This window comes from Prionailurus viverrinus, chromosome B2 (assembly GCF_022837055.1).
Source record: "Prionailurus viverrinus isolate Anna chromosome B2, UM_Priviv_1.0, whole genome shotgun sequence".
In the NCBI taxonomy this organism is placed as follows: domain Eukaryota; kingdom Metazoa; phylum Chordata; class Mammalia; order Carnivora; family Felidae; genus Prionailurus; species Prionailurus viverrinus.
Genome location: NC_062565.1, coordinates 30,743,447 through 30,768,213, shown reverse-complemented (window position 1 = coordinate 30,768,213; position 24,767 = coordinate 30,743,447). Strand labels below are relative to the sequence as shown.

Genomic DNA, 24,767 nt, shown 5'->3' with positions numbered 1-24,767 from the left:
CGCCCCCCACAAGGTCTAGTCTCCTCCCCTCGTCCCCTCTTCCCTCTCCCCTCCTCCACTCGATGCTAGTTCCTCTGTTTCTATGTGTCTTTCTCCGCCCCCAGCTCCTCCCTGTTCCTCCTCTCTTCTCCCCTCCTCTTCCTCTCCCGCTCCCCTCCCCCCCCGCCTCCCTCCCTCGCTCCCCCCTTCTCCCTCCTCCCTCTCTCTCTCTCTCTCTCACACACACCCCCGCTTGGGCCTCCTCTCTCTCTCCGGCTCCATTTTCTCCGCCGCCGGGGGCCGGGGTCTCCTGTGGGGGGCCCAGCCGGTACCCCAGGTCTCCCTTCAGGGCCGGGGTGAACCTCCGGGAGAGCCGGGAGGGGAGAGACAGGCGGGGGTTGGGGCGGAGGGAGCAGCGGCCCCACCGAGTTTGTGGGGGGGGGAAGTAACCAGGCGGGGGGAGGGGCGGAGCAGGGAGGGGGCCTCAGGGCCCCCCCCCAACTATGGACGAGCGGCTGCTGGGGCCGCCCCCTCCAGGTGGGGGCCGGGGGGGCCTGGGATTGGTGGGTGGGGAGCCTGGGGGCCCTGGCGAGCCTCCTGGTGGCGGAGACCCCGGTGGGGGTAGCGGGGGGGTCCCGGGAGGCCGAGGGAAGCAAGACATCGGGGACATTCTGCAGCAGATAATGACCATCACCGACCAGAGCCTGGACGAGGCCCAGGCCAAGTGAGTGCCCCCACCCCGGGACCCCACACAGACCCAGCAGAAACCCCATTCACAAGCTCTGAATCTTCTGGGAGTCGCCCCCACCCCCTACTCCAGGATCGGCTCCAGGATCCTAAAGCTCTCTTCTCTCCTTACTCCTGGGAGCTCCAAGATAAGCCCTCCTTCACGAACCTCCCTTCACCCCCAGGCCCTGAAACCTTCAAAGAGGGGAACCCAGGGTGGCATCACCCCCCCCCCCCCAAACTCCCCACTGACCCCCATACTCCCTCGAACAGGTTCCATCTCCAGAGCCCTGTTCTGGCTCTCAGACTAAGAAACTGCTATGCTGTCTTAACTCTCCTCCCAGCCCACCCCCATACCCTCCAGGCCTAGGGACCTCCACAGCCCTTCCCAAAGCTCCTACCGCTCCTCTCCACCATGGCCCAGCCTTCAAGGGTCCTCCCCCACCCTTGGCCCCTGTTCAGCGGGACACTAGGAACATCAGAGCCTTCTGCCTTGTTCAGTCCCAGGACCCTCCACACACATCTATATTCAACTCCTCCAACCCCTCTCTGGCACCTCAAACTCTGACTCTTCTTGCAGTCTGCATCTCTTTTCCTCTGCAGTCTACCTAGTCACCCTCATGTCAGCAGTCACCCCCAAACTCTCCTTCCCTACCCCTGTAGACCCATTTCCCACAGCCCCTGTGCATGCCCACAGTGCCTTTATCTTGCTGTCTGCATCTTCCCTCCATCTTCCTTAAGCCAAGCAGCTTCCCCACATTTCTACACTCAGGGAGCTGATCTCTTCCCAAGAACCCCCCAACTCCATTCTGCCCCCACCCCCACTTTGTACCTCCCTGCTGGTTCAGAGGCTCCCCTCTCACCCTCATGGTCTCCCTCACTCAATCCCTCCTCTGTTTCTATAGCTCCTCAACTCTTCTCTCCCCTTCCTCCCAAGGAAACACGCCCTCAACTGCCACCGAATGAAGCCTGCTCTCTTTAGTGTCCTGTGTGAAATCAAGGAGAAAACCGGTATGTGGGACCCCCTCTGATTTCTCCCTTCTGGGGACAGAATCCTGTTCTTTATAGGACTCAGGCTCAGAGTTTGATACCCTGGGGCCCTGAGAACAGTAGGGGTTAGAGAAGTTGCTAAGGGGAACTAGGGAGGGAACCAAAACCTGGAAACTTGGGTCTCCAGGAAGACACTAGGAGGGCTGAGAGCTGGCTGTGGGTTCCCTGGGTCCCTAAGTTCATTGGCCTGTATGCTAGGCCTTAGCATTCGAAGCTCCCAAGAGGAGGAGCCGGTGGACCCACAGCTGATGCGCCTGGACAACATGCTTCTGGCAGAGGGTGTGGCTGGGCCTGAGAAAGGAGGGGGCTCGGCGGCAGCAGCTGCAGCCGCAGCAGCCTCCGGGGGCGGCGTGTCCCCTGACAACTCCATCGAACACTCGGACTATCGCAGCAAACTTGCTCAGATCCGCCACATCTACCACTCGGAGCTGGAGAAATACGAGCAGGTGAGGAGACAAGGCTGGAGTGGGTGAAAGGAGAGGCTCCTGAGGGGAATCCCAGGGCCAAAGGGCCCCTCCTCACAACCCACTGGCTCCCACTATAGGCGTGTAACGAGTTCACAACCCACGTCATGAACCTGCTGAGGGAACAGAGCCGCACACGGCCTGTGGCACCCAAGGAGATGGAGCGCATGGTGAGCATCATCCATCGGAAGTTCAGCGCCATCCAGATGCAGCTCAAGCAGAGCACCTGTGAGGCTGTCATGATTCTGCGTTCCCGCTTCTTGGATGCCAGGTGGGGCTCAGAGGCCCAGGCCAGCCCCCAACCCTGGGCTCCTTCCCATTCTTCTCCAAGCCCCTGGGCCACCGTGCAACACAACATGGTACCCTATAGCAGTGGCATTCTCCAGAGTTAGGCAAGATGGAGGCCCTGCCCGAACAGCCGGCCTCCTCACCACCTTTCTCCCTCTTCTGTAGACGAAAACGCCGCAACTTCAGCAAACAGGCCACTGAGGTCCTCAATGAGTATTTCTACTCGCATCTGAGTAACCCATATCCTAGTGAGGAGGCTAAGGAGGAGCTTGCCAAGAAGTGCGGAATCACTGTCTCTCAGGTATTGGGGAGGCTTGGGGAGGAGTTTTCAGGTCAAAAGCTCTCTGATTCTACTGACTGAGGGACTTAACATAAATTCTCTACCTGACCCTGCTTTCTGCTCAACACCCCACAGGTCTCCAACTGGTTTGGCAACAAGCGGATTCGGTATAAGAAAAATATTGGAAAGTTCCAAGAGGAGGCAAACATCTATGCTGTCAAGACCGCCGTGTCAGTCACCCAGGGGGGCCACAGCCGCACCAGCTCCCCGACACCCCCTTCATCTGCAGGTGGACCCCACTGCCATCCTGGCTGGCTGTCTTGCACGCTTCCTGCTTTTGTTCCCACTTCCTATCTAGGCAGGATCACAGCTGAGAGGGGGCCTTTGGGGGTGAGAAGGACCTAGCTGAGATGGGATGGAGATGTCAGGGGACAGAGGCCACTCCAGCGAAGTTACTTCTATCTTCCAGCAAGTGGCCAGGGATGGAGGGGGGAGGCTCAGAAACTGCCTGCGCCTTCTGAGTGTTGCAGTGTTGTCTTATGGATAATTTGCATATAGCGGTGCACCCCCAGAACTAGTTCATAGGGCTTTTTGGAAACCAGAGCTGTGGTGAGAATCCTGTCTGCCGTCAAAGGCTGTGTTATACTCTTCTCTAATCCCTTCTCTACTCTCCCCCCACCAAGGCTCTGGCGGCTCTTTCAATCTCTCAGGATCCGGAGACATGTTTCTGGGGATGCCCGGGCTCAACGGAGATTCCTACTCTGCTTCCCAGGTCAGATGGCCCATCTCCCCTTGAGTAGGGCTTTCCCAAACTCGGTTTCCCTCTCTTCAAGGTATAAGACTCGTCACTGTGTCATATCCTTCTTTGCTGCTTGCAGGTGGAATCACTCCGACACTCAATGGGGCCAGGGGGCTACGGGGATAACCTTGGGGGAGGCCAGATGTACAGCCCTCGGGAAATGAGGGTGAGTGGATATGTGAAGCTCTCTTTGTCCAACTCTCACCAGGACAAGAGGGCCTTTTCGCTGGCAGTGTTGTCCCCACACTAGACTTCCCAGAGCCCTGCCCCAACCGTCTCTCTCTTTTTTCAGGCAAACGGTGGCTGGCAGGAGGCTGTAACCCCATCCTCAGTGACGTCCCCGACAGAGGGACCAGGGAGCGTTCACTCTGACACTTCCAACTGATCTTGCCCCTCAGGGCCACAGGGGTGGGGGCTCACAAGGCGACTCTTGAAGAGGACACAGGCATCCAGAGGACAAACCCCAGACACAGGAGAAGCACAAGACAGAGAAGGGCAAATGGGGTCATCCCTTCCCCAACCAGACTCTCTCAGTGCTGGGGGTGCTGACTACGTGGCAGGGAGAATGGGCTCCCCTAAGGGGAGAGTGGGGTCTGTCTCCCTCTTTTTAACTTTTTTTTCAGCCTTTCTCTTCCTTTCTGTCACAAAACCCAGAATCCTATTGTTCAGATCCCTTTCCCTCTGCTGTCTTTCCATCCCCCTCCACCCTGTACTATATTCCATTTCTCTCTTTTCTCTGGGCTCCCCCACCCCACTTATCTGCTCTGGGATCTATGGAGAAGCCAGCCCTGCCCAACCAGAGATGCCAAAACTGGGGACATACCTTCTGGACAGAGGACATGGGCCATGAACCCTGTGCCTCCCCACCCCCTGCCCCTCCAGATGGCTTTATTACCTCATACGCAGCTCATCTTAAACCAATAGAATCGCTCGGTGGACTAGAGTGTCTGACTCAGATATCTACCTCGGAGGGAGTTTCTGCTACTTTAGGGAATTGTTGACTGGGCTTTGGGGTTGAATTTTTGTTGTTGTTTTGTTTTGTTAAGGAAAGAAACAAAACCCTGGGATCCATCTGTATTTTGAAAAATTTTTGTTGCTGTTATTGGTTCTTAATTTTTAGTTTGGGGAAGTAGATGTTTTTATAAATATATTGACTTTTTTTTTTTTTTTTTTTAATTTCTTGCTTTCCCATGTTAGGGGTGATAGCCAAAGGGGTCATGATAAGAGAAAGGGGAACAAATAGAACTTGTAAAGAGGCCCAGCTGGCTCCAGTCCTGTCCACCAGAAAGTACATTTAGCAGGGCACCAAGCCTGCACCCCTAAAATCACTTAGTTGGATGTTCTTTGCTTATGCAGGCAGCTCTTTGCTGCATTTGCTGTGGAGATAGTCAGGGGCTTGCTCTGCTGACCTGTCCCCACCCCCCCACTTCCCTCAATCCTTGGGCAGGGCTGGACTCAGTAACTTTGAGGAAATGCCACCTTTCCCTGTGAGTGACACGTCTTTAAATCTTTTTTTTTTTTTTAACTACTATTTGCAGATTGGAGGGGGAAGAATGGGGAGGGGCTTATTGCCAAATATGTTAATGTGGGTTGGGTGCTTGTGTTGTGTTATCTCCCTCCATTTCCCCAGAAATGTGGCATCTTTTATTCTCAGTCCAAAATCAGGAGGGTGGGGAGAGAGGAGGGAGGTTGCAAAAAGCCAGGTATGTGGGAAAGTAAAATCACCACTGTCCCATCCTTGGCCAGAACTCTTACCATCTGAACCCCTCAAACATCCTCAGGATTTTACGAGACTGTCCTAGTGGGGAACTTCTTCTGTCAAAGATCCAGGCAGGACTGAAGGGGAGCAGGTTAGATGGGTGATGGGTGGTGGGTGGGAGGCACGGGCTGGGGGCAGTTCTCTCCTCACTTGTAAACTTGTAGTTTCACAGGAAAAAAGAAAACACATACACACATACACACACACACACACACACACACACACACACACACACACACACAGTTTTAAATAAAGAATTTTCTTTTTTCCCTGGGTTTAGTTGAGAATTATTTTCAAAAACATGGAAAACCCCAGAAAAAAAAATCTTTTCCTCATAAAGCCCCAAACAGGTGTTTTTCCCAAGTTCCCCCAGCCTTGCCCTCACCACCCAGGCCCCATGGTTCGCCCTCACCACCTCCTCAAGGGAAAAAGCCTGGCCTGAACCCTGTTGCCTAGCAACCTTGCCTAAGCCATATGGGGCTCCCATTGTCTTACCAGGCAAGCCCTCAGTGGTCTCCAGTTGTCTACCAGGCAAGCCCTCCGTGGACTGACGGGATGGGTTGGGGGTCCTGAGTGAGAAGAGACCCTAGGAGGTACACTCCCCACCCCCATGGATATGGCTGGGCCCAGAGGCTGGCAGTGCCTAAGGGTGGGGTGATAACTTTCTCCTAGTATCTGAAGTACTCTTGTCCAAGAAGCATGAATTCCTAGCATTCCCTGTGACGGGACAGGACGGGAAGATGGGGGTAGGGGAGAAGGTGCAAGCCCCACCTAGGGCGGTGGCCACAGCAGTGAGGGGCAGACAGAGCAAGGAGCCTGGGAAGGAAGCAGGATGGCAGCAGGGGCAGCAGCTGGAGCCTGGGTGCTGGTCTTCAGTCTGTGGGGTGAGCCACTCCCCTCACACCAATCCTCCCTGCAGAAAGCACTCTGTCCTCCCCAAATCTGCCCAGAACTTTCCTGGAACCTGGGCACTGCTCTTCAAGCTCCCTCACCCACCTTGTCCTAGTTTTATTAGCCCCCATTTCCCTCCTACCCTTCCACCATTGTACTGTCTCCCAGGGGCAGTAGTAGGCGACCGAAACGTCACAGCCCGGATTGGGAAGCCACTGGTGCTGAACTGTAGGGGGGCCCCCAAGAAACCACCCCAGCAGTTGGAATGGAAACTGGTAAGCAGGGCTCCTGTCACAGCTTCCCCACTTCCAGAGAGACCAGTGATGATTTGTATCCCCACCTCCCTGCCTCAGGAGTCCTTTCCCAAAGGACCTGCCCTGCTCAGGCCCCTCTCCTCTGTCCCCAGAACACAGGCCGAACAGAAGCTTGGAAGGTCCTGTCTCCCCAGGGAGGCCCCTGGGATAGTGTAGCTCGAGTGCTCCCCAATGGCTCCCTCCTCCTGCCGGCAGTAGGGATCCAGGATGAGGGGACTTTCCGGTGCCAGGCAAAAAGCAGGAATGGAAAGGAGACGAGGTCAACCTACCAAGTCCGAGTCTACCGTAAGAGTTCAGGGCCTTCTCCATGGCCCACCTTTCATCTAAGGAAAAGTCTTCAACCCCAGCCCTTGACTCCTTGGCCCTGGTGTGTGAGAACCTGTGACTTAAGATGCCCCAGTTCCCGCACCTGGGGTATGAGAGTCTTCAGAGCTGCAGCCTCTGATTGAAATTTTCCCTCCTTCAGAGATTCCTGGGAAGCCAGAAATCGTGGATCCTGCCTCTGAACTCATGGCTGGTGTCCCCAATAAGGTAGTGGAAGAAAAGGGGAGAAGTAGAAAGCAGTCCTGAGAAGACAAAGGGGGTGTAAGCCGTGTCCGTGTAGGTGTATGCGTTTGTGTGCGCATGTGTGTGTGGTCTCTTATTTTCAAAGATGATGGTTACTCTCTCCCCAGGTGGGGACATGTTTGTCCAAGGGGGGCTACCCTGCCGGAACCCTTAACTGGCACTTGGATGGGAAACCCCTCATACCTGATGGCAAAGGTAAGTCCCAAAGTTCCCCCTCCTGCTGCCTTCTTTCTGACCCCTCCCATATCCACCCTGGGAGGTCTTGCCTTGTCCTCCCTTCTCCTCCCCGCCATAGGAGTGTCCGTGCAGGAAGAGACCAGGAGACACCCTGAAACAGGGCTTTTCACACTCCAGTCAGAACTGATGGTGACCCCAGCCCGGGGAGGAGCTCCCCATCCCACCTTCTCCTGTAGCTTCAGTCCTGGCCTTCCCCGGCGCCGAGCCCTACACACGGCCCCCATCCAGCTCAGCGTCTGGGGTGAGTAGAGGTGGGGAGGGCCTGAAAGTTTGGCCCTCAAGGAGGGAAGAGTGAAGCCCATGGCCACAGGGACCACACATAGGTATAACTCTCAACCTCATGCCCCCACCCCCAGAGCCTGTGCCTCTGGAGGTCCAATTGGTGGTAGAGCCAGAAGGTGGAACAGTAGCTCCTGGTGGTACCGTGACCCTGACCTGTGAAACCCCTGCCCAGTCCTCCCTTCAAATCCACTGGATCAAGGACGTGAGTGACCTGGAGAGGGGGCTGGGAAGTAGACAGACACATCACTGGCAACTAGGAGGACAGGAGACTCAGAGAGAGGCAGGCAAGGACCTGGGGAAGACAGAATATCGGAAGATATGGAGACAAAGATAGGAGTATGGGACGTGTGGAAACGTATTACACGTTGTAATAGTCTCCTATCCCCCTTCTCCCCACAGGGCGTGCCCCTGCCCCTTACCCCCAACCCTGTGTTGCTCCTCTCTGAGGTAAGACCTCAGGACCAGGGAACCTACAGCTGTGTAGCCACCCATCCCAGCCATGGGCCCCAGGAAAGCCGTGCTGTCAGTGTCCACATCATCGGTGAGGAGACCTCTCTCCAAATCCCAGGAACCCTGGGGCTGGGCTAAAGGATGGTGCAGACTCGAATTCCCTACTCCATCCTGGCACTGTCCCCTCCATGTACCCATACCCAGGCCTCCTCTGCCCCACCCAAGCCATACCAAGACAGCCTGTCCCCTCTCTCCTCTGAACTGAAGAAAGGGAAAGACTCCACTGGGGCTCCCACTAAATAGCCTACTTTCTCTCACATTGAGACCTTCCCTTCTAACTTGCTCTGACTTTGTCTTTCAGAAACAGAGGAGGGGCCAACTGCAGGTGAGGCTTTCCCAAAGGCCAAAGTGACTGGGGGATGGTCGGGGGGGGGGGATGGTTGACAAGAAAGGAATGGTGAGTGGGAGGGGCCAGGCCCTCACTTCTCTGCATCTCTCTACAGGTTCTTTGGAAGGGCAGGGGCTGGGAACTGTAGCCCTAGCCCTGGGGATCCTGGGAGGCCTGGGGATAGCTGCCCTGCTCATTGGGGCCATCATATGGCAAAGACAGCGACGCCAAGGAGAGGAGAGGTAAGTGGAGAAAGCCAGAGACCTCAGACTTGAGACTTCCAGGCAGCAAGAAGGGAGGTAAGGGGGAGCAATGATGGAGTGCTGGGAACCATGTGCAGTATTCTCCCCCATCTTCCTCCTCAGGAAGGCCCCAGAAAACCAGGAGGAGGAGGAGGAGGAGGAGGAGCGCGAAGAGCTGAATCAGTCAGAGGAGCCTGAGGCAGCTGAGGGCAGTGCAGCAGGGCCTTGAGGGATGCACAGCCAGACTCCATCCATCACCTCCATTTTCTTTCCCCCCACCCCTGCTCTGTTCTGGCCCCACACTAGTTCTTTCCTGTGTAACTATACCCACCTCACCAAACGTGCTTCCACAACCAGAGCCTCCCAACAGTGAGAAGTAAACACCTTGCCCTATTTGCTCATGTGTGTGTGTGTGTATGTGTATGTGTAAGATGCCCTCACCCCTGAACCCTTGAAAGCCTTGAAGGAGAGAGGCTCACCCTCATGCTTCCCCACACCACGCAGATATTTACTCAAGTTAGAGAGAAGCTGCTCCTGTTCTGGAAGGAAGGAGGTAAGGACAAAGGTGGGCAGAGCTTCCATCAATACATCTCACCTTGTTTATTCAATTTATAATAAAGGAGGTAGTGAGGGGAAGGAAGCACTTAAGTCAGAACCCATAATAGACACTGGGGAGAGAAAAATTAAGTTAAATCAACAAGGGGAAAGTAGGGGAGAATCAGAGGGAGACTTGCCCATCTTTCAATACCAAATCAAGAAATGTGGGGGGAAGCAAAGGATCAGTAGAGAGAAGAAACAGACATTCTCTTCTGTCTGTCCTCCCGTCCCAGAGCTGGGAGTTATGATGTTACTCAGTGAGTTCAGAGCAGAAGGTTCTTCCATATTCTGTCACTCCTCCTCCCCGCACCCTCCTAGAAAGTGGCCAGGGTTGGCCTCAGCCAGTACAAATGGAGTGGTTGGGGAGGAGGGGCCAGGAGTCAGGAAGGGTCAGCAAGGACCCCCAATACTGATTCTCCTCTGGCCGGAGGTGGGTAGGAAGGAGACAAAACTCAAATACTGAGCAGCCAGAAAAAGAAGAAGATGGCGAGAAACAGGAACAGGGAGTCCTGCCAGCTGGAGGCCGAGTGACCCTGTCCCAGATCCACACCTGTAGGAGAGAGGAAAGCTGTGGAAGAAGCATCCACTCCTACGCTGGGAAGGGGACTGAGGGGGTTCAGAGGGCTCCCTGCTAGGAGCTGAGGGAAGGCTCTTACCTGTACCCCGATGCAATGGGTCATGGGTGTTGAAGACGGTGGTGAAAAAGCCAAAGGGAAAAGCACCAACACCAAATGAGAAGTGAAAGCCCCCGGTATCACCAAATGACTGGAATCCCTAGGAAGGTGGAGAAAGTCAGAGGGGAACAGGGCAGGTCTTTGCAAGGAAAGAACACAATCAGACAAGACTCACCCCTCTGCTCTCCGGAGCTGGTCGCTGGCCCTGGGGGCGGGGTGGAGTTTTCAATCTGAGGAATAGGAGAGGGACTAGCAAGAAGAAGTGTTCTCTCCCCTTCTACACCCCACTGCCAGGGCAGAAGCCTTCCATCTTCCCTCAGCACCAGCCCCTCTCTCTCACCTGGGGTCCTGGGGCTTCTGGCTCCCTCGACCATAAAGAGGGACAACCTTTTCTCTGCTGATCCCAGCTTTACACACTGGGCATTCTTGCCGCTCTGGCCGTGTCTCCAGCCACTGGGGGAGAAAATGAAGTGGTTTCCAGTACACAGCAGGGTCTTTGAACTCCTCAGACCTCCCCATTTCCCTCTTCATCTCCTCTGAGTACGCACCTGATGAAGACAGGGCCAACTGGATGGGGGGAAAAAAAAGAAGGTCAAACCAACTACAGAAAAGAGACAAGGATCCAACCTCATAGAGTCCCATCTCACCCCCTCTCCCAGGTACTACCTGCTTCTTTTCCCATTTTCTGCAACCTCTACCATGCCAATCTGGCCTTCCTTCTTCTCTGATCTTACAACATCTAAAGCTATATCCATCCTCAACATGCTCAACCTTTTCCTCTCCCCAAACACACAAAGACACACACACACACACACACACACACACACACACACACACACCCATCTCCTCCCTTCTCTGCCTTTCGACTTAGTTTCCAGTTCTTTTCAACCACAGCTTTCCAGATCTCCTCTTTCAGTCCCAGCCCTGTCCTTGGCCTTATCACTCCCTAACCAGACCCCCTTTTACTAGCACCTTCTCCCACTACTCCTTTTCCTCTCTTCTAGGCTCAATAAAGTCCCTATTTCCACAAACCTTTAACTTCTCAGGGTTGCTCCTTCAGTGCCCTTGTCCTCAGGTTGTCATACCACTGCTTACCAATATCTCATCTGAATGGGATTCCACATCCCTAGGTCTCAACCTACTCAAACAACGTGTGCCACCCCTAACCTTTGAGTCTAACCTGTACAGCTAAGACCCCTCACTTTCCGGGGTAAGGTAGCTCGGGTCTCGCCTGTACAGATGTGCTGTCCCCGCCCTACCCCCGGTCCGGCCCCACTTCTTCTTAACACACCATACCTCTCAGCTCCTAGTTCCAATGACTCTCCGTTCTATGGGACTCCTCTCTACAGACGTGACTCTCTTGCCCACACATACTCAAAGAGACATTGAGTCCCCTTCTCGGGCCTCCCCTATGGGGACGTGACCTCTATTATCTGTATGATTGTATGCCACCCCGCCCCCAGCCTCCCTAGTATGGAGGTGAGCCCCACTTTTCTCCCACTCCCGGATTCTCACCAGTACAGGTGGCCACACACACTGACCACAGCTTCGCGAGCAGTCTCCAGACATATATTACATTCGAAGGTCGCGCCCGCCCCGCCCCGCTCGCGGTTTGGCCCTTCGGGGCCCCCGTCCTCCTCCTCCGCTGCCGACATGGACTGTTCTGTTTCGCCTTTACGTACCCCTTAATCCCCTCAAACACACACACACACACACACACACACACACGCCCCAACAAGAAACCGCCTCCGGCCCACGATCTTTGGGCGGGCTTCAAAGTTTTCTAGGCGCTATTGGCCTGAGTGCCCGCCAATCACACAGTTCAAAAGGAAGGATTGGTCCAAAGGTAGGGGTGAGGTTTGCGCAGTCCCGCCCTTGCACAATGATTATTGGCTGATACAGTCTCAGTCAGTATGCAATGCGACGGGATTGGTAACAACTCGATACGTCCGGTCGCCCGACCCGGGGGAGCTTTATTCGTCTGAGTAACTGCCAATCATAAGCAAAGGCCATAAGCAATTGGTTCGGGACTACACAGGCCTCGCCTACTACAAGTCCCCTTTCTTTCCTTCACTTCCCCTTTCAGAGAATGTCCGGATTCCTATTGGACTTTGGAGCTTAGGGCTCCAAAGCCCTTGATTGGCTGGAACTCGATGGAAAATGGTGGTTAAGGAAAGTGCGCATGAGCTCCAGGCGGCGGGAAGAGGTGGGCCAATCCTGTGAAGGTTAAGCCTTCTCTGGTCCCACCCCTTCACCGCTAGCTTGTCGCCATGGTGACTGCTCTACGATTGGCGGGGTTTGAGGTTCAAAGACTTTGGCTCGGCCTCATCCGGGGCCTCCGGCTGTGGTCTCTCCAGGCTGATTGGGCCGTTTCTTTCACCTCTGATTGGCCGAGGTCGGAAAAGACGGCGAAGAGCTCGGCAAGAGAGCAAGTACTAGGGTCTCAGGGTTCAAAATGGCTCCGGCCTCCTTCGGTGACGTAGAGAGCAGAGCTTGGCTTCGCCCCTCCCTTTTAGTGAAGAAGGGAGCAGAACTGGGATCAGCTCGACGTTTGGATTGTGCGAACACATATTTGCGGAGCTCGTGTTAGCCCATCTCCCTCGGCTGGAGGACTCAGCCCGCTCCTCCTTAGGTGATTTGCAGAACAGAACTAAAGGCCCACACCTTTTTAATGTGACACAGTATGACAGAGTTAACCTCGACTCCCGTTTTAAACCTTAAAAGCAGGTTTTAAACCCTCTTTGTGAGTGGGTACCGAGGGGGCAAGGCACGCCCCTTTTTGGGCGACCCGAGGCGGAATGAGGTTAGGCCCGCCCCTTCCGTCCTATAATGTGTCCCGCAGAACTGGGGTCTTCCTCCAGGGTTGGACCCCTGGCACTTGGGCAAGGTGCTTCAGAGCTTGGGCATATTGTACGAGTTTGGGTCTTTTCTACAGTCAGTGACCCTCACTGTGGCCCAAGGAGCAGAACTAGGTAACAGCCTTCCCACTCCCAGTGTTCTTTGCATCCTCTACCTCAGGGAGAGTAAATTCAAGCAGGGCGAAGGTGTGTCTGGCAGCGGGGACAGACACAGGCTGAGGGCAGTACAGCAACACCCAGCTAAAAGGTCCCACGTGACTCAAGTGAGGCATGGTGAGAAGTTGGGAGTTCCCTAGAGGAGGGCGGGGGAGGTTAAAGTACCGGAGGCCTGTCAAGGTTCAGGAAAAAAGTTACAGAGAGGTGGAAACAAGGAGAGGAGTGATGGATGATCCTGGTAAAGGGATGTGGAAGTATGGGAAAGAGGATATCGAGGACTGGAGAGGGAACAGATACATGGCTACAAAATTAAGGAGGCATGCTCATCCCAGAGTAATCTAGCATTCTTTCTCATTTTTTTAAAAAGCAACCCTAATACCCAGTTTTCATTGGAAGAAAAGATGCACCCACTCTGTGTTGGGGAGGGAGGCTGTCTCACACCGCCTCAGTGACTAGGGAGACGGATAGGAAGGAACTAGAAAAGAAAAAGTACTGAGGTTAAATAAAGAGCATGGGAGGACAGGGGCAGGGAGAAGGCCTGAAAGTAAGTATCCCTTCTCTTTAAAGACCAGAGAGGCGTCTGGAAGAGGGAGCCGGGATGCTGGGAGCTAATGCGGGAAGGGGTGGGGAGAGCAAAGGTCAAAGAGAACCGGTAGAGAGCTGGAGGGCCAGGTGAGGTGAGATGGGGCCCTTGAGAGAAGACAGGTGAAGAACTCAGTGCTTGGCATTTAGTAGGTGCTTGAAACTACCTGGAAATGAATGGGGGACAGGAAAGAGGTTTTTGGAGAAGAGTTGGTGGGAATAAACAGCGGATAAGGGAGTTAAGGAGAAAGGAAGAAACCCAGTGAAATTTCCAGGAAGAGGAGACCTGATGAAGAAGGAATGGGCAAAGGAAGCAATACAGCACCAAGGGACACACGAGCCGTGTGTGCTGAAAGGGAATTGGAGGAAAAAAAGGATGCAGCTGGAGCCAGAGAAGGCCAGAGGCGGAGGCAGAGCCCAGCGGAGCGCTCGCGGGGCGGAGCTACCAAGAGCCCACTGGTCGATGCGGCGAAAAGATGCGTGGGTCCCTGGGAGTCGATTGGCAAAACAGGCCGCCCATCACCGCCCTCTACTTCCTGGCCAGCCCCGGAAACCGGCAGGCGTTGGGGAGGGGTAGGGGGGGATAGCGGCAACAGCAGCCCCAGCCCTCAGAGAGACAGCAGGAAGGGAGGGAGGGAGGGAGCTGGGGGGACAACCCCCCCACCATTCCTACCGCAATGGGCCCAGCCTCCCACTCTCACCTCCCCTCCATCGGCCGGGGCTAGGACACCCCCAAATCCTGTCGCCCCCTTGGCACCGACACCCCGACCGAGGCAGAGACAGCCACCCGCCACCACCGCTGCCGCAGCCTGGCTGGGGAGGGGGCCAGCCCCCCGGGCCCCCCACCCCACTGAGGTGGGGGCGGGAATGGGATGGGAGGAGGCGGGAGGAGGGTGCCGAGAGGGACTTGGAGGAGGGGATGGGGGAGAGATTGGGTCTGGGAGGCGGACTGGGGAGAGGGTTGCTGGGGAAAGGAGAGGGGCCCTGAGAGGGAGGAAGGATGGAAGAGACACGGCGGAGACCCCTCGAATTTGGCATGGGGGTGTGGACAGGGCCCTGAAGAGGGAATTCCCGACACCTTCCCCAATTCCTTTTCCTGCCCTTTAGCCCCACATGACTCTTGGGGGGTTGTGGCCGGGAGAAGGCGGTTTATTGCCCTCCTTCCCCCAGCAGAATTTGCTTCCTAGGAATGCCCTCAGACACCTCTGTTTCCATCTAGGCACAGGACCTTTCTCAGTGGCCATCCACACTGGGCTAGATCCTTACTGACACACAGATGCTTTGTGGGGGGCCATGTTTTCTACACTGAATCTGTGTGCCTTTGACATGTTTAATGGCTTATGTGCGGCTAGCTTCTCCCTATGCTATCCATGGACTGTGGAGAGATGATGTGTTATTTTCCATCAGAATTGCCCATTCTCATATCTTATGTCCATATCTCATGTCCAGTCTTGACATTGTTCAAATGTGTGAGTTTTTATATATTGCATCTATTATGTGGTTTCATGTTTCTTGCACATTTTATGCTTTTGCGTGTTTACTTTTTGCGTGTAAAGGTTATACCTTCCTTGTTTTGGTTCGTATGTTATGTCCATGATCCTGTCGTATGCAAGTCTTCATGTGTGGTATCCTGTGGTTTAGTTCACTAGTGCACACTCATGATGTGATCGGATTGGCCTGTTTGCTGCATGTTTTCCCAGTCACGGTTTACACCGCACATACGCATGCTCCTTCACATGATACGCTGATGTGACATGACCGCAGCATGTGTGCTTCTAGTTACACATTCTATTTATTTAATAATTTTATTGACAGTATATTTTGTGAGTCATATGCCCATTAACCCATATGGCACTTCACAGTGCTTATAAATCTTCTGACATTTCTGCTCCGGAGAGGGTCACTTAATGTCACGTACTAGAGAGAAAGGTAACTGGGCCTCCATGTCCCCAGAGAACCATTCCCATATGCCTTACCTTGCTGACCTTCCTCGTCTATGTCTTTTCACATACATTATCTCTCTCGTGGCTGTGTACAGTCTGTGTTCATGGAGCTCAATGCATGCCTCAGGTCAACCCTGCTGTGCACATTATCTGTCCCTCACTCTTTTTGCACTGTTGGCATGTATTTGATGACAGCAGCATCTTTCCCTGGTGGCATGTTAATCCCCATTCTGTATGTTTCTCTTTTGTGTGAGATGGGATGTACCATCTTGATTGTTGTTGCCTCCCTCAATGTGACCATATAGTGTATGTGTATATTCACAGTAGGTTACTGTTAGGCTTTTTGTTGTGTTCATTGCTTTATTGATGACTTTTCTTTTCATAGTTAATAGTCCTCAAGAGTGTAGCTATCTGATTCATGATTGGCTCTGTCATTAATTATGACAGGCTGTGTATACAGCGTTATAATCTGTTCAGCATGTTTATTGAGCACTATCTCCTCCTTCTGTCCTGGGTATTGGGGAAATGACAGAGTTCCTGCCCTCAGGCTGCTTACAGACTGGGGAAGGAAACAAAAATGAGCAGTTACTTACACTGTGGTGTCAAGATCAGTGGTTCTCAAACTGATGTGCACATCAGACTCACTTGGAGGGCTGTCCCTCACTTGGGGGAGTTAAAATACCTATTCTTGGGCCTAAGGCCCAGAATTTGATTCAGGAGATCTGGGGTGAGGTCCAAGAATATGTATTTCTACACTTTGAGAACCAGTGATCAAGATAAAAGTGTAATGAAAACTCAGGCCAGGAGGGGTTCAAGAAGACTTCCAAAGTGTGACGCTGAGCTGGGTCAGGCAAGTGAAAGGCAGAAGGGCATTCCAGCCAAAGGGACCAGCCTGTTCACAGCACAGAAGCATGAAAGATCATGGTGTGTCTGAAGAACTGAAGTAAATCAATTTGGAGCAAAAAGGACTCTTGTGGGCATGTGGCCAAAGATGTAAGCAGAAGTCAACTTGTCGAAAGGGCCTTTTAGAAGACGGAGAAATGCTCAGATTTGTGTTACAGAAAAATCTCTGTGGTTGCCATGTGGATGACGAATTGGAGGAGCAGAGTTAGGAACCTGTCGCAAATAGTCCAGGGGAGAGAAATGCTGGTCCAGACTTACAAGGGCAGTGGGATAGAGCAAATCAAGGCCTACAGCTTTAGAGTTGGCAGAGTCTCCTGTTTCCTCTATTGCTTCTGAACCTTCACTGGTTGGCAATGGCCTTTACCTTTGAACACAGTCCTTCCTGTCATTAGAAGACAGTGACTGTAGCCTTGCTGAAAGTGACAGGTATTTGCCTGAACACCTTTTTGTGACTTGTGACCCTGCCCCCAGCAGTAGGACAGAGTGGAGGAAGGAGGAAGAACCTAAAAGGCAGGTTCTGTGTGCCTGCACCTCTTCCTCCTCAACACTTTCCTCTCCCAGGGCAGATGGTGTGAGTCGCTTTTACTCTCTCCCCTCTTTCTTTCATTTGGTCAGGCCTTAACATATTATATACCTGCCTGACCAGGTCGCCTCCGGTGTCCCTGGAAGGGAAAGAAGGAGGAGTAAGGGTTTGTTTGCCTGCCTGCGGAGGCAGGATTGATAGAGGCAGCAACTCCTGGTATGTCCATGGGTTTATCTGGAAACAGGAAGGGGAGGGAGGTTGGACACCTTGGTGGAGAGGGATTTTTCTAGTTATGCATTTACTTTCCTTTATCTGTTACTGGGTGTGATTGTAAGTTTGCATGTGTGTGTCAGTGGGTCAGTCTTCGTATGACTGTGTGTTTTTGTTTTTGTTAGTGACAGAGCCTTTATTCTTGCCAGTCTGCCCTTGAGAATGTCTGTGGGTGTTTTGTGCCTTTCACTGTATTTGCTGTCTGCTGTGTGTCCACCTGTGTGCATACAAACTGGCCGCAGCATAACTGTGGTTAGGAACACAAGCCACTTAGGTTTCAACTAGGAAGTGCCTCTTAGGAGCCATATCACCACAGGTAAGTTCTTCAACCTCTCTGGGCCTATCTCCGAAAAATGTAAATTATGTGGTTCATATTTAAGGTTAACATAGTCTATAGATCAACCCTAATCCAACAGATATATAATAAGAGCCACGGTGTAATTTTTAATTTTCTGGAAGATACATCAAGACATAAAAAGTAACAAGGTGGAATTAATTTTAATAATATATTCTATTGAATTCAGTATCCAGAAAGGTTGATTTCAAAATGTAATCAATACAAAAGATTACTAATGGGATATTTGACATTCTGTTTTTCATTCAAAGTCTGAAATCTGATACATATTTTACACTTCCAGCACAATTCAGTTCAAACTAGGCCACATTTCCAGTGCTCGGTAGCCATATGTGGCTGGTGGCTACTGTATTAGACAGGTATAGACCATCCTAAGACCCTTACCAGCTACAAGTGTTTGTTATTGTTATTGTTGTCCTATTATCACATGTCTGTGAGTTGTGGGTGTTCACGTGTCATGTCTCTTGTCTTTGTGAATATTTCTGGAGGTTTCTGAGAGAGGGCTGGGTGAGCAGTCCCGAGCTCCTGTTCCCACCGCCCCCATCCTAGAGAGGCTGTCTGGGCAGGTTTTGATGGGAGCCCTGACCCCATCCTGTGTCTCTGGCCCTTGCCCTCCTAGCTCCCCAAACCATGCCTTCTGTGCCTTGCCCGTCCCACTCCCCTCCAGGAACGAGGCCCACTGTCTCTTGCCTGTCCCCTGCAGGTGGCCAGAATGGAGTTGTGGCCGGGGATATGGCCTGTGCTGCTGCTGCTCTTCCTGCTGCTGCTCTTCCTGCTGCCCACCCTGTGGTTCTGCAGCCCCAGTGCCAAATACTTCTTCAAGATGGCCTTCTACAATGGCTGGATCCTCTTCCTGGCGGTGCTCGCCATCCCTGTGTGTGCTGTGCGAGGACGCAACGTTGAGAACATGAAGTGAGGGCCAAGGGGTTTTGGGTGATGAGAGAACCTAAGAGTCCGAAGTGAGCAGTGGGTGGGGAGGTTGTGGGATGTGTAAGGAAGATGGAGAGGGCCCAGGGACAAGGAAGGAGAGAGAACTGCAGATGCCCAGAAAGGCAGTGGCAGGGGGCGGGTGAGGCATGCTGATGGACATCAGTGGGTCCTGCTGGAACCCCTTGCCGTGACCCCACAGGATCTTGCGTCTGATGCTGCTCCACATCAAATACCTGTATGGGATCCGAGTGGAGGTGCGTGGGGCCCACCACTTCCCTCCCTCACAGCCCTACGTCGTGGTCTCCAACCACCAGAGCTCACTCGACCTGCTTGGTGAGACCCCTCGTAGGGCATACCTCCCCCAGTTATGCCCTTCCCCTTTCCCCAGACTCTCTTCCGCTAGGGGTCCGCAACTCCCCTTCCTCTGGACGTTGTTCCCTTTCCCTTTCCCCCAGTCCTTCTTACCCTCATAAGTAGGCTAATATGTACTTAATCACCCCATCCTCCTCAGGGCTTCCCGCCCCCTCTCCCCCATCTCCGTCCTTAAGAATGTGGGGGATGGCCTGTTTCCCATGACACTTTACCTCTATCCTGATCTTCACTCCCACCCCCGACCTTTGCCTTAGGGATGATGGAGGTACTGCCAGGCCGCTGTGTGCCCATTGCCAAGCGTGAGCTGCTGTGGGCTGGCTCTGCTGGACTGGCCTGCTGGCTGGCAGGAGTCATCTTCATCGACCGGAAGCGCACTGGGGATGCCATCAGTGTCATGTCTGAAGTTGCCCAGACCCTGCTCACCCAGGACGTGAGTCCCCTGTGGCAAAGGGGGGTGGCAACACTGGGGAGTAGAGCAGGGCCAGCGGCCCTCAAAGGTCCATTACAGCCTCATGACCGTTTTCGGACCCCTCTGTGTATGTCTTCTTGACCTCTGTCTTCCTCAGGTGCGGGTCTGGGTTTTTCCAGAGGGCACGAGAAACCACAATGGCTCCATGCTGCCCTTCAAACGTGGCGCCTTCCACCTTGCAGTACAGGCCCAGGTAATTACTATTTCCCCCTCTGCTACTGAGCCCCCAGCTTCCACCATTCTTTTCTTTCTTGGCAGAGGTTTGTCATGGGGGCCTTGGAAGGGAACTGTGGGCTGTTTGCTTTTCCCTTTCCCCAGGTTCCCATTGTCCCCATTGTCATGTCCTCCTATCAAGACTTCTATTGCAAGAAGGAGCGTCGCTTCACTTCGGGTGAGGGCTCTGAGTAGATCTGGGGCTGGGGGTGGCTAGAAAGGCCATGGGAGAGAGAGAGTGGACATCCCCATGAGACAGGAGGATTGGTCAGTGTCAGAACTGAGATGTCCAAAGGATCATCCAGTGACCCCACATCAACTAATAAATATTTATTAAGCGCCCACCATACCCTGCTACATGGGTAACACTTGATCCCTCCAACAGGGGCCATTACTGCCCAGAGGGAAAGATAAGACCTGTGTGTGCAAAGCTGTAATAACACTTGGCAGTGAAAGTTAATCCTAGATGATGGGGGCTGGAAGGGTGCTAAGGAGGTGTCCGGACTGGGAAGGTTTTGTGCAAGAGGGCCTTAAAACAGATAGCAGCTGGCAAGCAGAGGGGCAATTGTCCAGGGTAGGGGGAAGAGAACTGAAAGGTTGGGGAGGGAGTAACAGGAGAGCTCAGGAACTGGGCCCTGCCTGTGAGCAAAGGCCTAGGTAGACAGCCCATGATGGTGCTCACCCCCTCCCAGGGCGATGTCAGGTACGGGTGCTGCCCCCAGTGCCCACAGAAGGGCTGACACCAGATGACGTCCCAGCTCTGGCTGACAGAGTCCGGCACTCCATGCTCACCGTTTTCCGGGAAATCTCCACTGATGGCCGGGGCGGTGGTGACTGTCTGAAGAAGCCTGGAGGGGTGGGCGACGCCCGGCTCTGAGCTCCCTTCCCATCTACCCCCATGTTCCTCCCACACCTACCAACCCAGTGGGCCCTGAAGCAGGGCCAAGCCCACTTCCTTGTTTCTCCTCTCCCCACTGTTCTCCTCTTTGGAATCTTCAATTTCTGAAGTGAATGTGGATATAGCACCGCTCCTTGCCCCTTCCCAGTTCCCCCCATGGACTCTCTTGCCTCGGTGCAGTCTCCACTCTGACCCCCACCCACCTCCTGTGCCATCTTGTCTTTGGGACGGTTGCCTCCCCCTCATCTCCAGTGGCTCACCCACACAAGGGTGGGAACACACCATCCTTTCCCCAGGGGACCCTCTTCTTTTGTGATCTTCTCTCCCTCTCCACCCCACATTGGCCAGTGGACTCATCCATTCTATGGAACAATACCCTACCACAAGTCCATGGATTCAGTGGACTTATCCGTTTGTGAGGACTCCTCACACTGTGGCTGGAAGCAATGCCTGGAACATTCCTGGCTTATCCTGGGAACACTCCTCAGCACCCTCACCCTCCCTCCCATGGAGCCTCCTATCAGTGGAGGCTGGACTCTTCTCACTCAGAGGTTTCATCCTGCCCATACCCAGGTGCCCAGGGGTGAGCATACTCCTAGATGCCAGTTTGGTCTCCACATTTCTGCTTCCCCCCATCCCTGTGGTACAGTTCTTCAGTGGTCCTGGCCCCAACCCAGTCCCCTGCAGCCTGGCTGTACCATTCTAACCAGACACAAGGGGAAGAGGCAGACATTAGGTGCTGCACTCACTTCTGCTCCCTGGGAAGTTGGGGAAAGGAACTGAACCCTGGCTGGAGGGGATGGGAGGGCTTTTAATTTATTTCTCTTTCTTTTGAGGCTTCCCCTCTCTGAGCCAGTTTTCATTTCCTCCCTGTGGCATTAGCCACTCCTGCCTCCCACCCCAGACCTGTGCCCACAACTGGGAAGGTGGGCTGGGAGCAAAAAGAGAGGGTGGGACCCAGTTTTGTGTGGTTTTTATTAATTATCTGGATAACAGCAAGAAACCCGAGAATAAAGATTGAGAGAGAGAGAGAGAGATCTGGGCACTTTCTGGCTGCATTTGTTAAGGCATTGAAGTGGTTCTCGCCTAGGCCACCTCCCCCAGCCAGAAGACTCAGGGGTGGGCCCAAGGCACCCATCTTTCCCCCTTCCTTCAGCTCTCGTAAGTTTCCGTCACTCATTGCTCCTTAGTGGCAGATAACCTTATCTTCGCTTCCCCAGCTGGCCAATCCCAGAGGATTAGTGGGGCCAGTTTCTGTATAAATTAGGGGGCAGGAGCTCTGGAGGGGTTCCTTATTGGCCGCCGATTGAGATTGAGGCCTGGGCCCAGGCTGTTGTCCTCACAGGAGCCTGGTGAATGACAAGGAGGCAGACACATTGGCTGTGGACTTCTGGGGCTGCCAGGGCACTGGAGACACTCTCACCCAGCAATAAGTGGACTGGGGACAGGGTGCCAGAAGAGGGGGTGAAATATGGGTATCTGAGGACAGTATGCGGAGACTGAGTGTTGGGGAAGGGTTTGGGGAAAAGAGAAAAGTGAACCAGGGAAGGGTGTCCGGGAGAGCTGGGAGCAGCTAATGGGGATGGGGATTCAAGCAGAGAAGGGCATGAGGACTTACAGGCACCTAGCCTCTCCTCCAGCAGCAGCACTTGGTCGCTGAGAGACTCGATCCTGTCGCCACGGCCCCATAGCTCTGCCACCTGTTCCGGCTGTAGCTCTTCAGGTGGCATGGGCAGCATGGCTCGGACCCAGGCCCCGGCCTGACCTGCCCACTACAAAGGAAGAGACGCTTCAGAGTGTTGGGGGTGGAGCACACCCTGCCAAGAGGGGTTGGACCCAGGCACCAACATTCACCTGCTCCAGCCGCTCCAGGCGCCCTTGAAGCTCCCAAATCTCCTGTCTCAGCGCATGCTCATCTTGTTCTGCTTCCCGAACTGGGACAAAAGAGGACATGACCCACTGCCCAGTTGAGTGCAGGCCCTCACTGCCACCCATGCTCCCACTCACCTGCCACACTGAGGATGTTGGCACCAGTTGGGGGCTCCGGGGCGCCCTCTGTGCAGGTACGCCTGTCCATACCCAGCACCAGGCCTTGAGGACAGCCACAAGTGAAGCTGCCTGCGGTATTGAGGCAACGGTGGAAGCAGAGGGCAACACCAGTCCTACATTCATCCACGTCTAATTATGGGAGAGAAGATGGGGGCTGAAGGGTGGGGGCGAGCTGGCACCCCAAAGGTATGAGGTCCTGGTGCCACTGTATGGGGGTGCAGGGCGAGCTGACTCACCCACATGACAGTGCTTCCCACCCCAGCCTGGGGCGCACTCGCACTGCTCTGGCCTAACGCAGACGCCTCGGTTCTGACACGGCTTGGCACAAATGGCTGTGGGCACAGAAGGGTGGTTCAAAACCAGACCCACTGCCTGCCTCCCCAGCCCTGCGGGGCACCCTGACCCCAGGCCTGGGAAGACCCAGTCTCACCATCACAGGTGAGGGCCCCTGGATGCCGCTTCTTCCAGCCCTGGCAGCACACGACGTGGGTCTGCGGCACCTCCCTCCTCACCTCCCTCCACGCCACACGGTATGTGGTCCTGGAACATAGACCCGGCTCTGAACATTGCTTTATGGGTTTTGGTCTGGGTTCTTGAATTTCTTCTTGAAAGACTCCAGAGTCCAGCCTCCCTATCCCTCACCTGTAGGTGCTGCAGATGCGTCTTCCATCACACACGGTCAGGTAGGGCTTATACACTGGTTGGCTGTAGGACTCGTTGTAATGGAGGGGGACCACGAGCATCTGCCTGGAGCAGACCCCCTGGCTGCACCCATGCCAGAGAAGGTAAGACACATTCAGTGACCTGGGAGCAGTCAGGAGTCCCATCTCCCTTAAGTCTCCACTGAGGCCCTGCCCTCCCTGGAGGTGACCACCTCACCCCCATTCTAAACTTCATGGTTTTGTCACCTGTTGACGCCCCACCCCCAGCAGGTTTTCTGAAGACCTCACCCCTGGACCCGCCCCCCTGTCATCACCTCTCTTTGAGGGATCCACCCTTGGCCCCCTGGACTGACATCAGTAGCAGGAGGAATGAGAGTCCGCCTAAGAGACTGCATGGTTCATCCCTGGACCCCATGATTCTCCTTGACTCCAAACTGCAGGCTGCAGGCAAGAAGAGGTTAATGGAGGCCATTCCCCTCTCCCATAACTTTTCCAGCTCCAGCCCCTCCAAAAGCAGTCTGCTAGTGCCCTCTAAGGGAGTTAGTACGTTCACTTGTACACATTTGCACTAGCCACCAGGATTGTCTACACCTGCGTGTACATTTAACACAACCGCTTCATTCAGCACAGCATGGTCCAAGCATGCATCATGCAATTGCACACCCCAACACACTCCGTCCATCTTCTCTACACACACACTCTGCCCATAACCTTCCTATCTGTAACAAACCCTCTTCTATCTTAATTTTTCTACCTTCAAAGTCTCAGATATTCACCATTACACCCCCTCACACCCTGCACACAAACCCATGCACCTGGAAACTGCACCTTAAACACATTCCTACTACCCCACATACCCACACCCTCACTCCTACCACACTCCCCAACTCACACTCACGCTAAGGCTCATTCCCCGTTGACACTGTCTCCCCACCTGTCTTTCCCTCTCTCCCGGAGACTTCCAGCAGACCAGCCTCAGCAACAGCAGCTCAGACTGGTGGGCGGGTTGGGCAGGCTGGAAAGGAGAGGAGGGGCTGGGCCAGACAGAATCCTCCCATCCCTGCCCCCTCCCACAAGCCTCCTTCACAGCTCCTGCTTGATCAGCTACATGGGGTCTAAGTCCCACTACCTTCACCACCACCCCAGCAAAGGGCCCCCTAGAAGTAAATTCCAAACTCTTCGAACCCCCTTATTTCTGGACTCCCCAGATCAGCAGAGGCTACCAGCTCTGTAACACCACCAGTACCCCTGGCTCTTGACACACCCCCAACCCAACACAGACTCGGGGAGAACTGAGGAACAGGGAGAGAGAGCTGGCAGAGAAAAGCAGGGTCAGGTCATGGGAGAAGAGGCAAGATTCAATGAGGAAAGAAAGGAGGGCAAATCGTCACAAAGGGACAAGGGAGGTGGGTGGGAAGCCCGTGGCACTAAGGGGAAATTGCCCCCATTTGATGATGACATTTGTTAGGGCCTGGGGGTGGGGGGCAGAGTTGAGTCAGCCACCCCCCCCCCCCATACCAGAGCAGACAGGGCCCTATTGTCTCCACCAAAATTCCTTCTTTTAAGGAAGAGGAGGCTCATTGTCCAGCCCCTCACC

The 24,767-nt window shown here is 54.1% G+C and overlaps 5 protein-coding genes across 12 annotated transcripts; 3 read left to right on the top strand and 2 right to left on the bottom strand.

Annotated features, from left to right (window-relative positions):
• Window positions 1-467: 467 nt before the first annotated feature.
• PBX2 (PBX homeobox 2) lies at window positions 468-5,614 on the top strand. The gene is made up of 9 exons (XM_047859267.1): window positions 468-703; window positions 1,643-1,716; window positions 1,954-2,201; window positions 2,300-2,490; window positions 2,673-2,808; window positions 2,923-3,076; window positions 3,471-3,559; window positions 3,666-3,752; window positions 3,879-5,614. The coding sequence occupies exons 1-9, from the start codon at window positions 483-485 to the stop codon at window positions 3,969-3,971; spliced, it is 1,293 nt and encodes a 430-aa protein (XP_047715223.1). The 5' UTR covers window positions 468-482; the 3' UTR covers window positions 3,972-5,614.
• A 143-nt stretch (window positions 5,615-5,757) lies between these two features.
• On the top strand, window positions 5,758-9,117 carry AGER (advanced glycosylation end-product specific receptor). 3 transcript variants are annotated; one of them, XM_047859266.1, is made up of 11 exons: window positions 5,758-6,229; window positions 6,405-6,511; window positions 6,643-6,835; window positions 7,017-7,081; window positions 7,225-7,312; window positions 7,413-7,595; window positions 7,711-7,838; window positions 8,036-8,177; window positions 8,448-8,471; window positions 8,590-8,716; window positions 8,840-9,117. In XM_047859266.1, the coding sequence occupies exons 1-11, from the start codon at window positions 6,178-6,180 to the stop codon at window positions 8,943-8,945; spliced, it is 1,215 nt and encodes a 404-aa protein (XP_047715222.1). In that variant the 5' UTR covers window positions 5,758-6,177; the 3' UTR covers window positions 8,946-9,117. The 3 variants fall into 3 exon arrangements, with proteins under 3 accessions (XP_047715222.1, XP_047715220.1, XP_047715221.1); XM_047859264.1 differs by having other exon boundaries at window positions 5,758-6,511; XM_047859265.1 differs by having other exon boundaries at window positions 5,758-6,511; window positions 8,815-9,117.
• A 184-nt stretch (window positions 9,118-9,301) lies between these two features.
• Window positions 9,302-11,728, bottom strand: RNF5 (ring finger protein 5). Of its 2 annotated transcripts, none has more exons than XM_047859282.1 (6): window positions 11,503-11,728; window positions 10,536-10,554; window positions 10,328-10,440; window positions 10,163-10,217; window positions 9,970-10,087; window positions 9,302-9,863 (listed from the first exon to the last, which is right to left on the bottom strand). In XM_047859282.1, exons 1-6 carry the CDS (start codon window positions 11,640-11,642, stop codon window positions 9,766-9,768), a joined length of 543 nt encoding a protein of 180 aa, XP_047715238.1. In that variant the 5' UTR covers window positions 11,643-11,728; the 3' UTR covers window positions 9,302-9,765. The 2 variants fall into 2 exon arrangements, with proteins under 2 accessions (XP_047715238.1, XP_047715239.1); XM_047859283.1 differs by lacking the exon at window positions 11,503-11,728 and adding an exon at window positions 10,654-10,976.
• A 665-nt stretch (window positions 11,729-12,393) lies between these two features.
• AGPAT1 (1-acylglycerol-3-phosphate O-acyltransferase 1) lies at window positions 12,394-21,496 on the top strand. Of its 3 annotated transcripts, none has more exons than XM_047859279.1 (7): window positions 12,394-12,619; window positions 18,281-18,489; window positions 18,707-18,840; window positions 19,134-19,309; window positions 19,446-19,541; window positions 19,667-19,739; window positions 20,254-21,496. In XM_047859279.1, the coding sequence occupies exons 2-7, from the start codon at window positions 18,290-18,292 to the stop codon at window positions 20,436-20,438; spliced, it is 864 nt and encodes a 287-aa protein (XP_047715235.1). In that variant the 5' UTR covers window positions 12,394-12,619; window positions 18,281-18,289; the 3' UTR covers window positions 20,439-21,496. The 3 variants fall into 3 exon arrangements, with proteins under 3 accessions (XP_047715235.1, XP_047715237.1, XP_047715236.1); XM_047859281.1 differs by lacking the exon at window positions 12,394-12,619 and adding an exon at window positions 14,167-14,438; XM_047859280.1 differs by lacking the exon at window positions 12,394-12,619 and adding an exon at window positions 15,691-17,168.
• On the bottom strand, window positions 21,416-24,483 carry EGFL8 (EGF like domain multiple 8). Of its 3 annotated transcripts, none has more exons than XM_047859270.1 (9): window positions 24,063-24,483; window positions 23,485-23,611; window positions 23,151-23,273; window positions 22,939-23,048; window positions 22,745-22,840; window positions 22,467-22,637; window positions 22,314-22,393; window positions 22,078-22,231; window positions 21,416-21,808 (listed from the first exon to the last, which is right to left on the bottom strand). In XM_047859270.1, the coding sequence occupies exons 2-9, from the start codon at window positions 23,583-23,585 to the stop codon at window positions 21,723-21,725; spliced, it is 921 nt and encodes a 306-aa protein (XP_047715226.1). In that variant the 5' UTR covers window positions 23,586-23,611; window positions 24,063-24,483; the 3' UTR covers window positions 21,416-21,722. The 3 variants fall into 3 exon arrangements, with proteins under 3 accessions (XP_047715226.1, XP_047715225.1, XP_047715224.1); XM_047859269.1 differs by having other exon boundaries at window positions 24,105-24,483; XM_047859268.1 differs by lacking the exon at window positions 24,063-24,483 and having other exon boundaries at window positions 23,485-23,991.
• Between the last annotated feature and the right edge of the window lie 284 nt (window positions 24,484-24,767).

Coding starts and splice junctions, on each gene's coding strand:
- RNF5 (XM_047859282.1), bottom strand. CDS start 11,642: ATGTCGGCAGCGGAGGAGGAGGACGGGGGCCCCGAAGGGCCAAACCGC. Junction 10,218..10,327: donor CAGAAGCCCCAGGACCCCAG/GTGAGAGAGAGG, acceptor CCTATTCCTCAG/ATTGAAAACTCCACCCCGCC. Junction 10,088..10,162: donor CAGCTCCGGAGAGCAGAGGG/GTGAGTCTTGTC, acceptor CCACCTTCCTAG/GGATTCCAGTCATTTGGTGA.
- AGPAT1 (XM_047859279.1), top strand. CDS start 18,290: ATGGAGTTGTGGCCGGGGATATGGCCTGTGCTGCTGCTGCTCTTCCTG. Junction 18,841..19,133: donor GAGCTCACTCGACCTGCTTG/GTGAGACCCCTC, acceptor CCTTTGCCTTAG/GGATGATGGAGGTACTGCCA. Junction 19,542..19,666: donor ACCTTGCAGTACAGGCCCAG/GTAATTACTATT, acceptor CCCTTTCCCCAG/GTTCCCATTGTCCCCATTGT.
- PBX2 (XM_047859267.1), top strand. CDS start 483: ATGGACGAGCGGCTGCTGGGGCCGCCCCCTCCAGGTGGGGGCCGGGGG. Junction 3,560..3,665: donor ATTCCTACTCTGCTTCCCAG/GTCAGATGGCCC, acceptor TGCTGCTTGCAG/GTGGAATCACTCCGACACTC. Junction 3,753..3,878: donor ACAGCCCTCGGGAAATGAGG/GTGAGTGGATAT, acceptor CTCTTTTTTCAG/GCAAACGGTGGCTGGCAGGA.
- AGER (XM_047859264.1), top strand. CDS start 6,086: ATGGGGGTAGGGGAGAAGGTGCAAGCCCCACCTAGGGCGGTGGCCACA. Junction 6,836..7,016: donor CTACCAAGTCCGAGTCTACC/GTAAGAGTTCAG, acceptor TCCCTCCTTCAG/AGATTCCTGGGAAGCCAGAA. Junction 7,596..7,710: donor CATCCAGCTCAGCGTCTGGG/GTGAGTAGAGGT, acceptor CCCCACCCCCAG/AGCCTGTGCCTCTGGAGGTC.
- EGFL8 (XM_047859268.1), bottom strand. CDS start 23,642: ATGGCCTCCATTAACCTCTTCTTGCCTGCAGCCTGCAGTTTGGAGTCA. Junction 23,274..23,484: donor GGTGGATCCCTCAAAGAGAG/GTGATGACAGGG, acceptor GCATGGGTGCAG/CCAGGGGGTCTGCTCCAGGC. Junction 22,394..22,466: donor CAACATCCTCAGTGTGGCAG/GTGAGTGGGAGC, acceptor CTTTTGTCCCAG/TTCGGGAAGCAGAACAAGAT.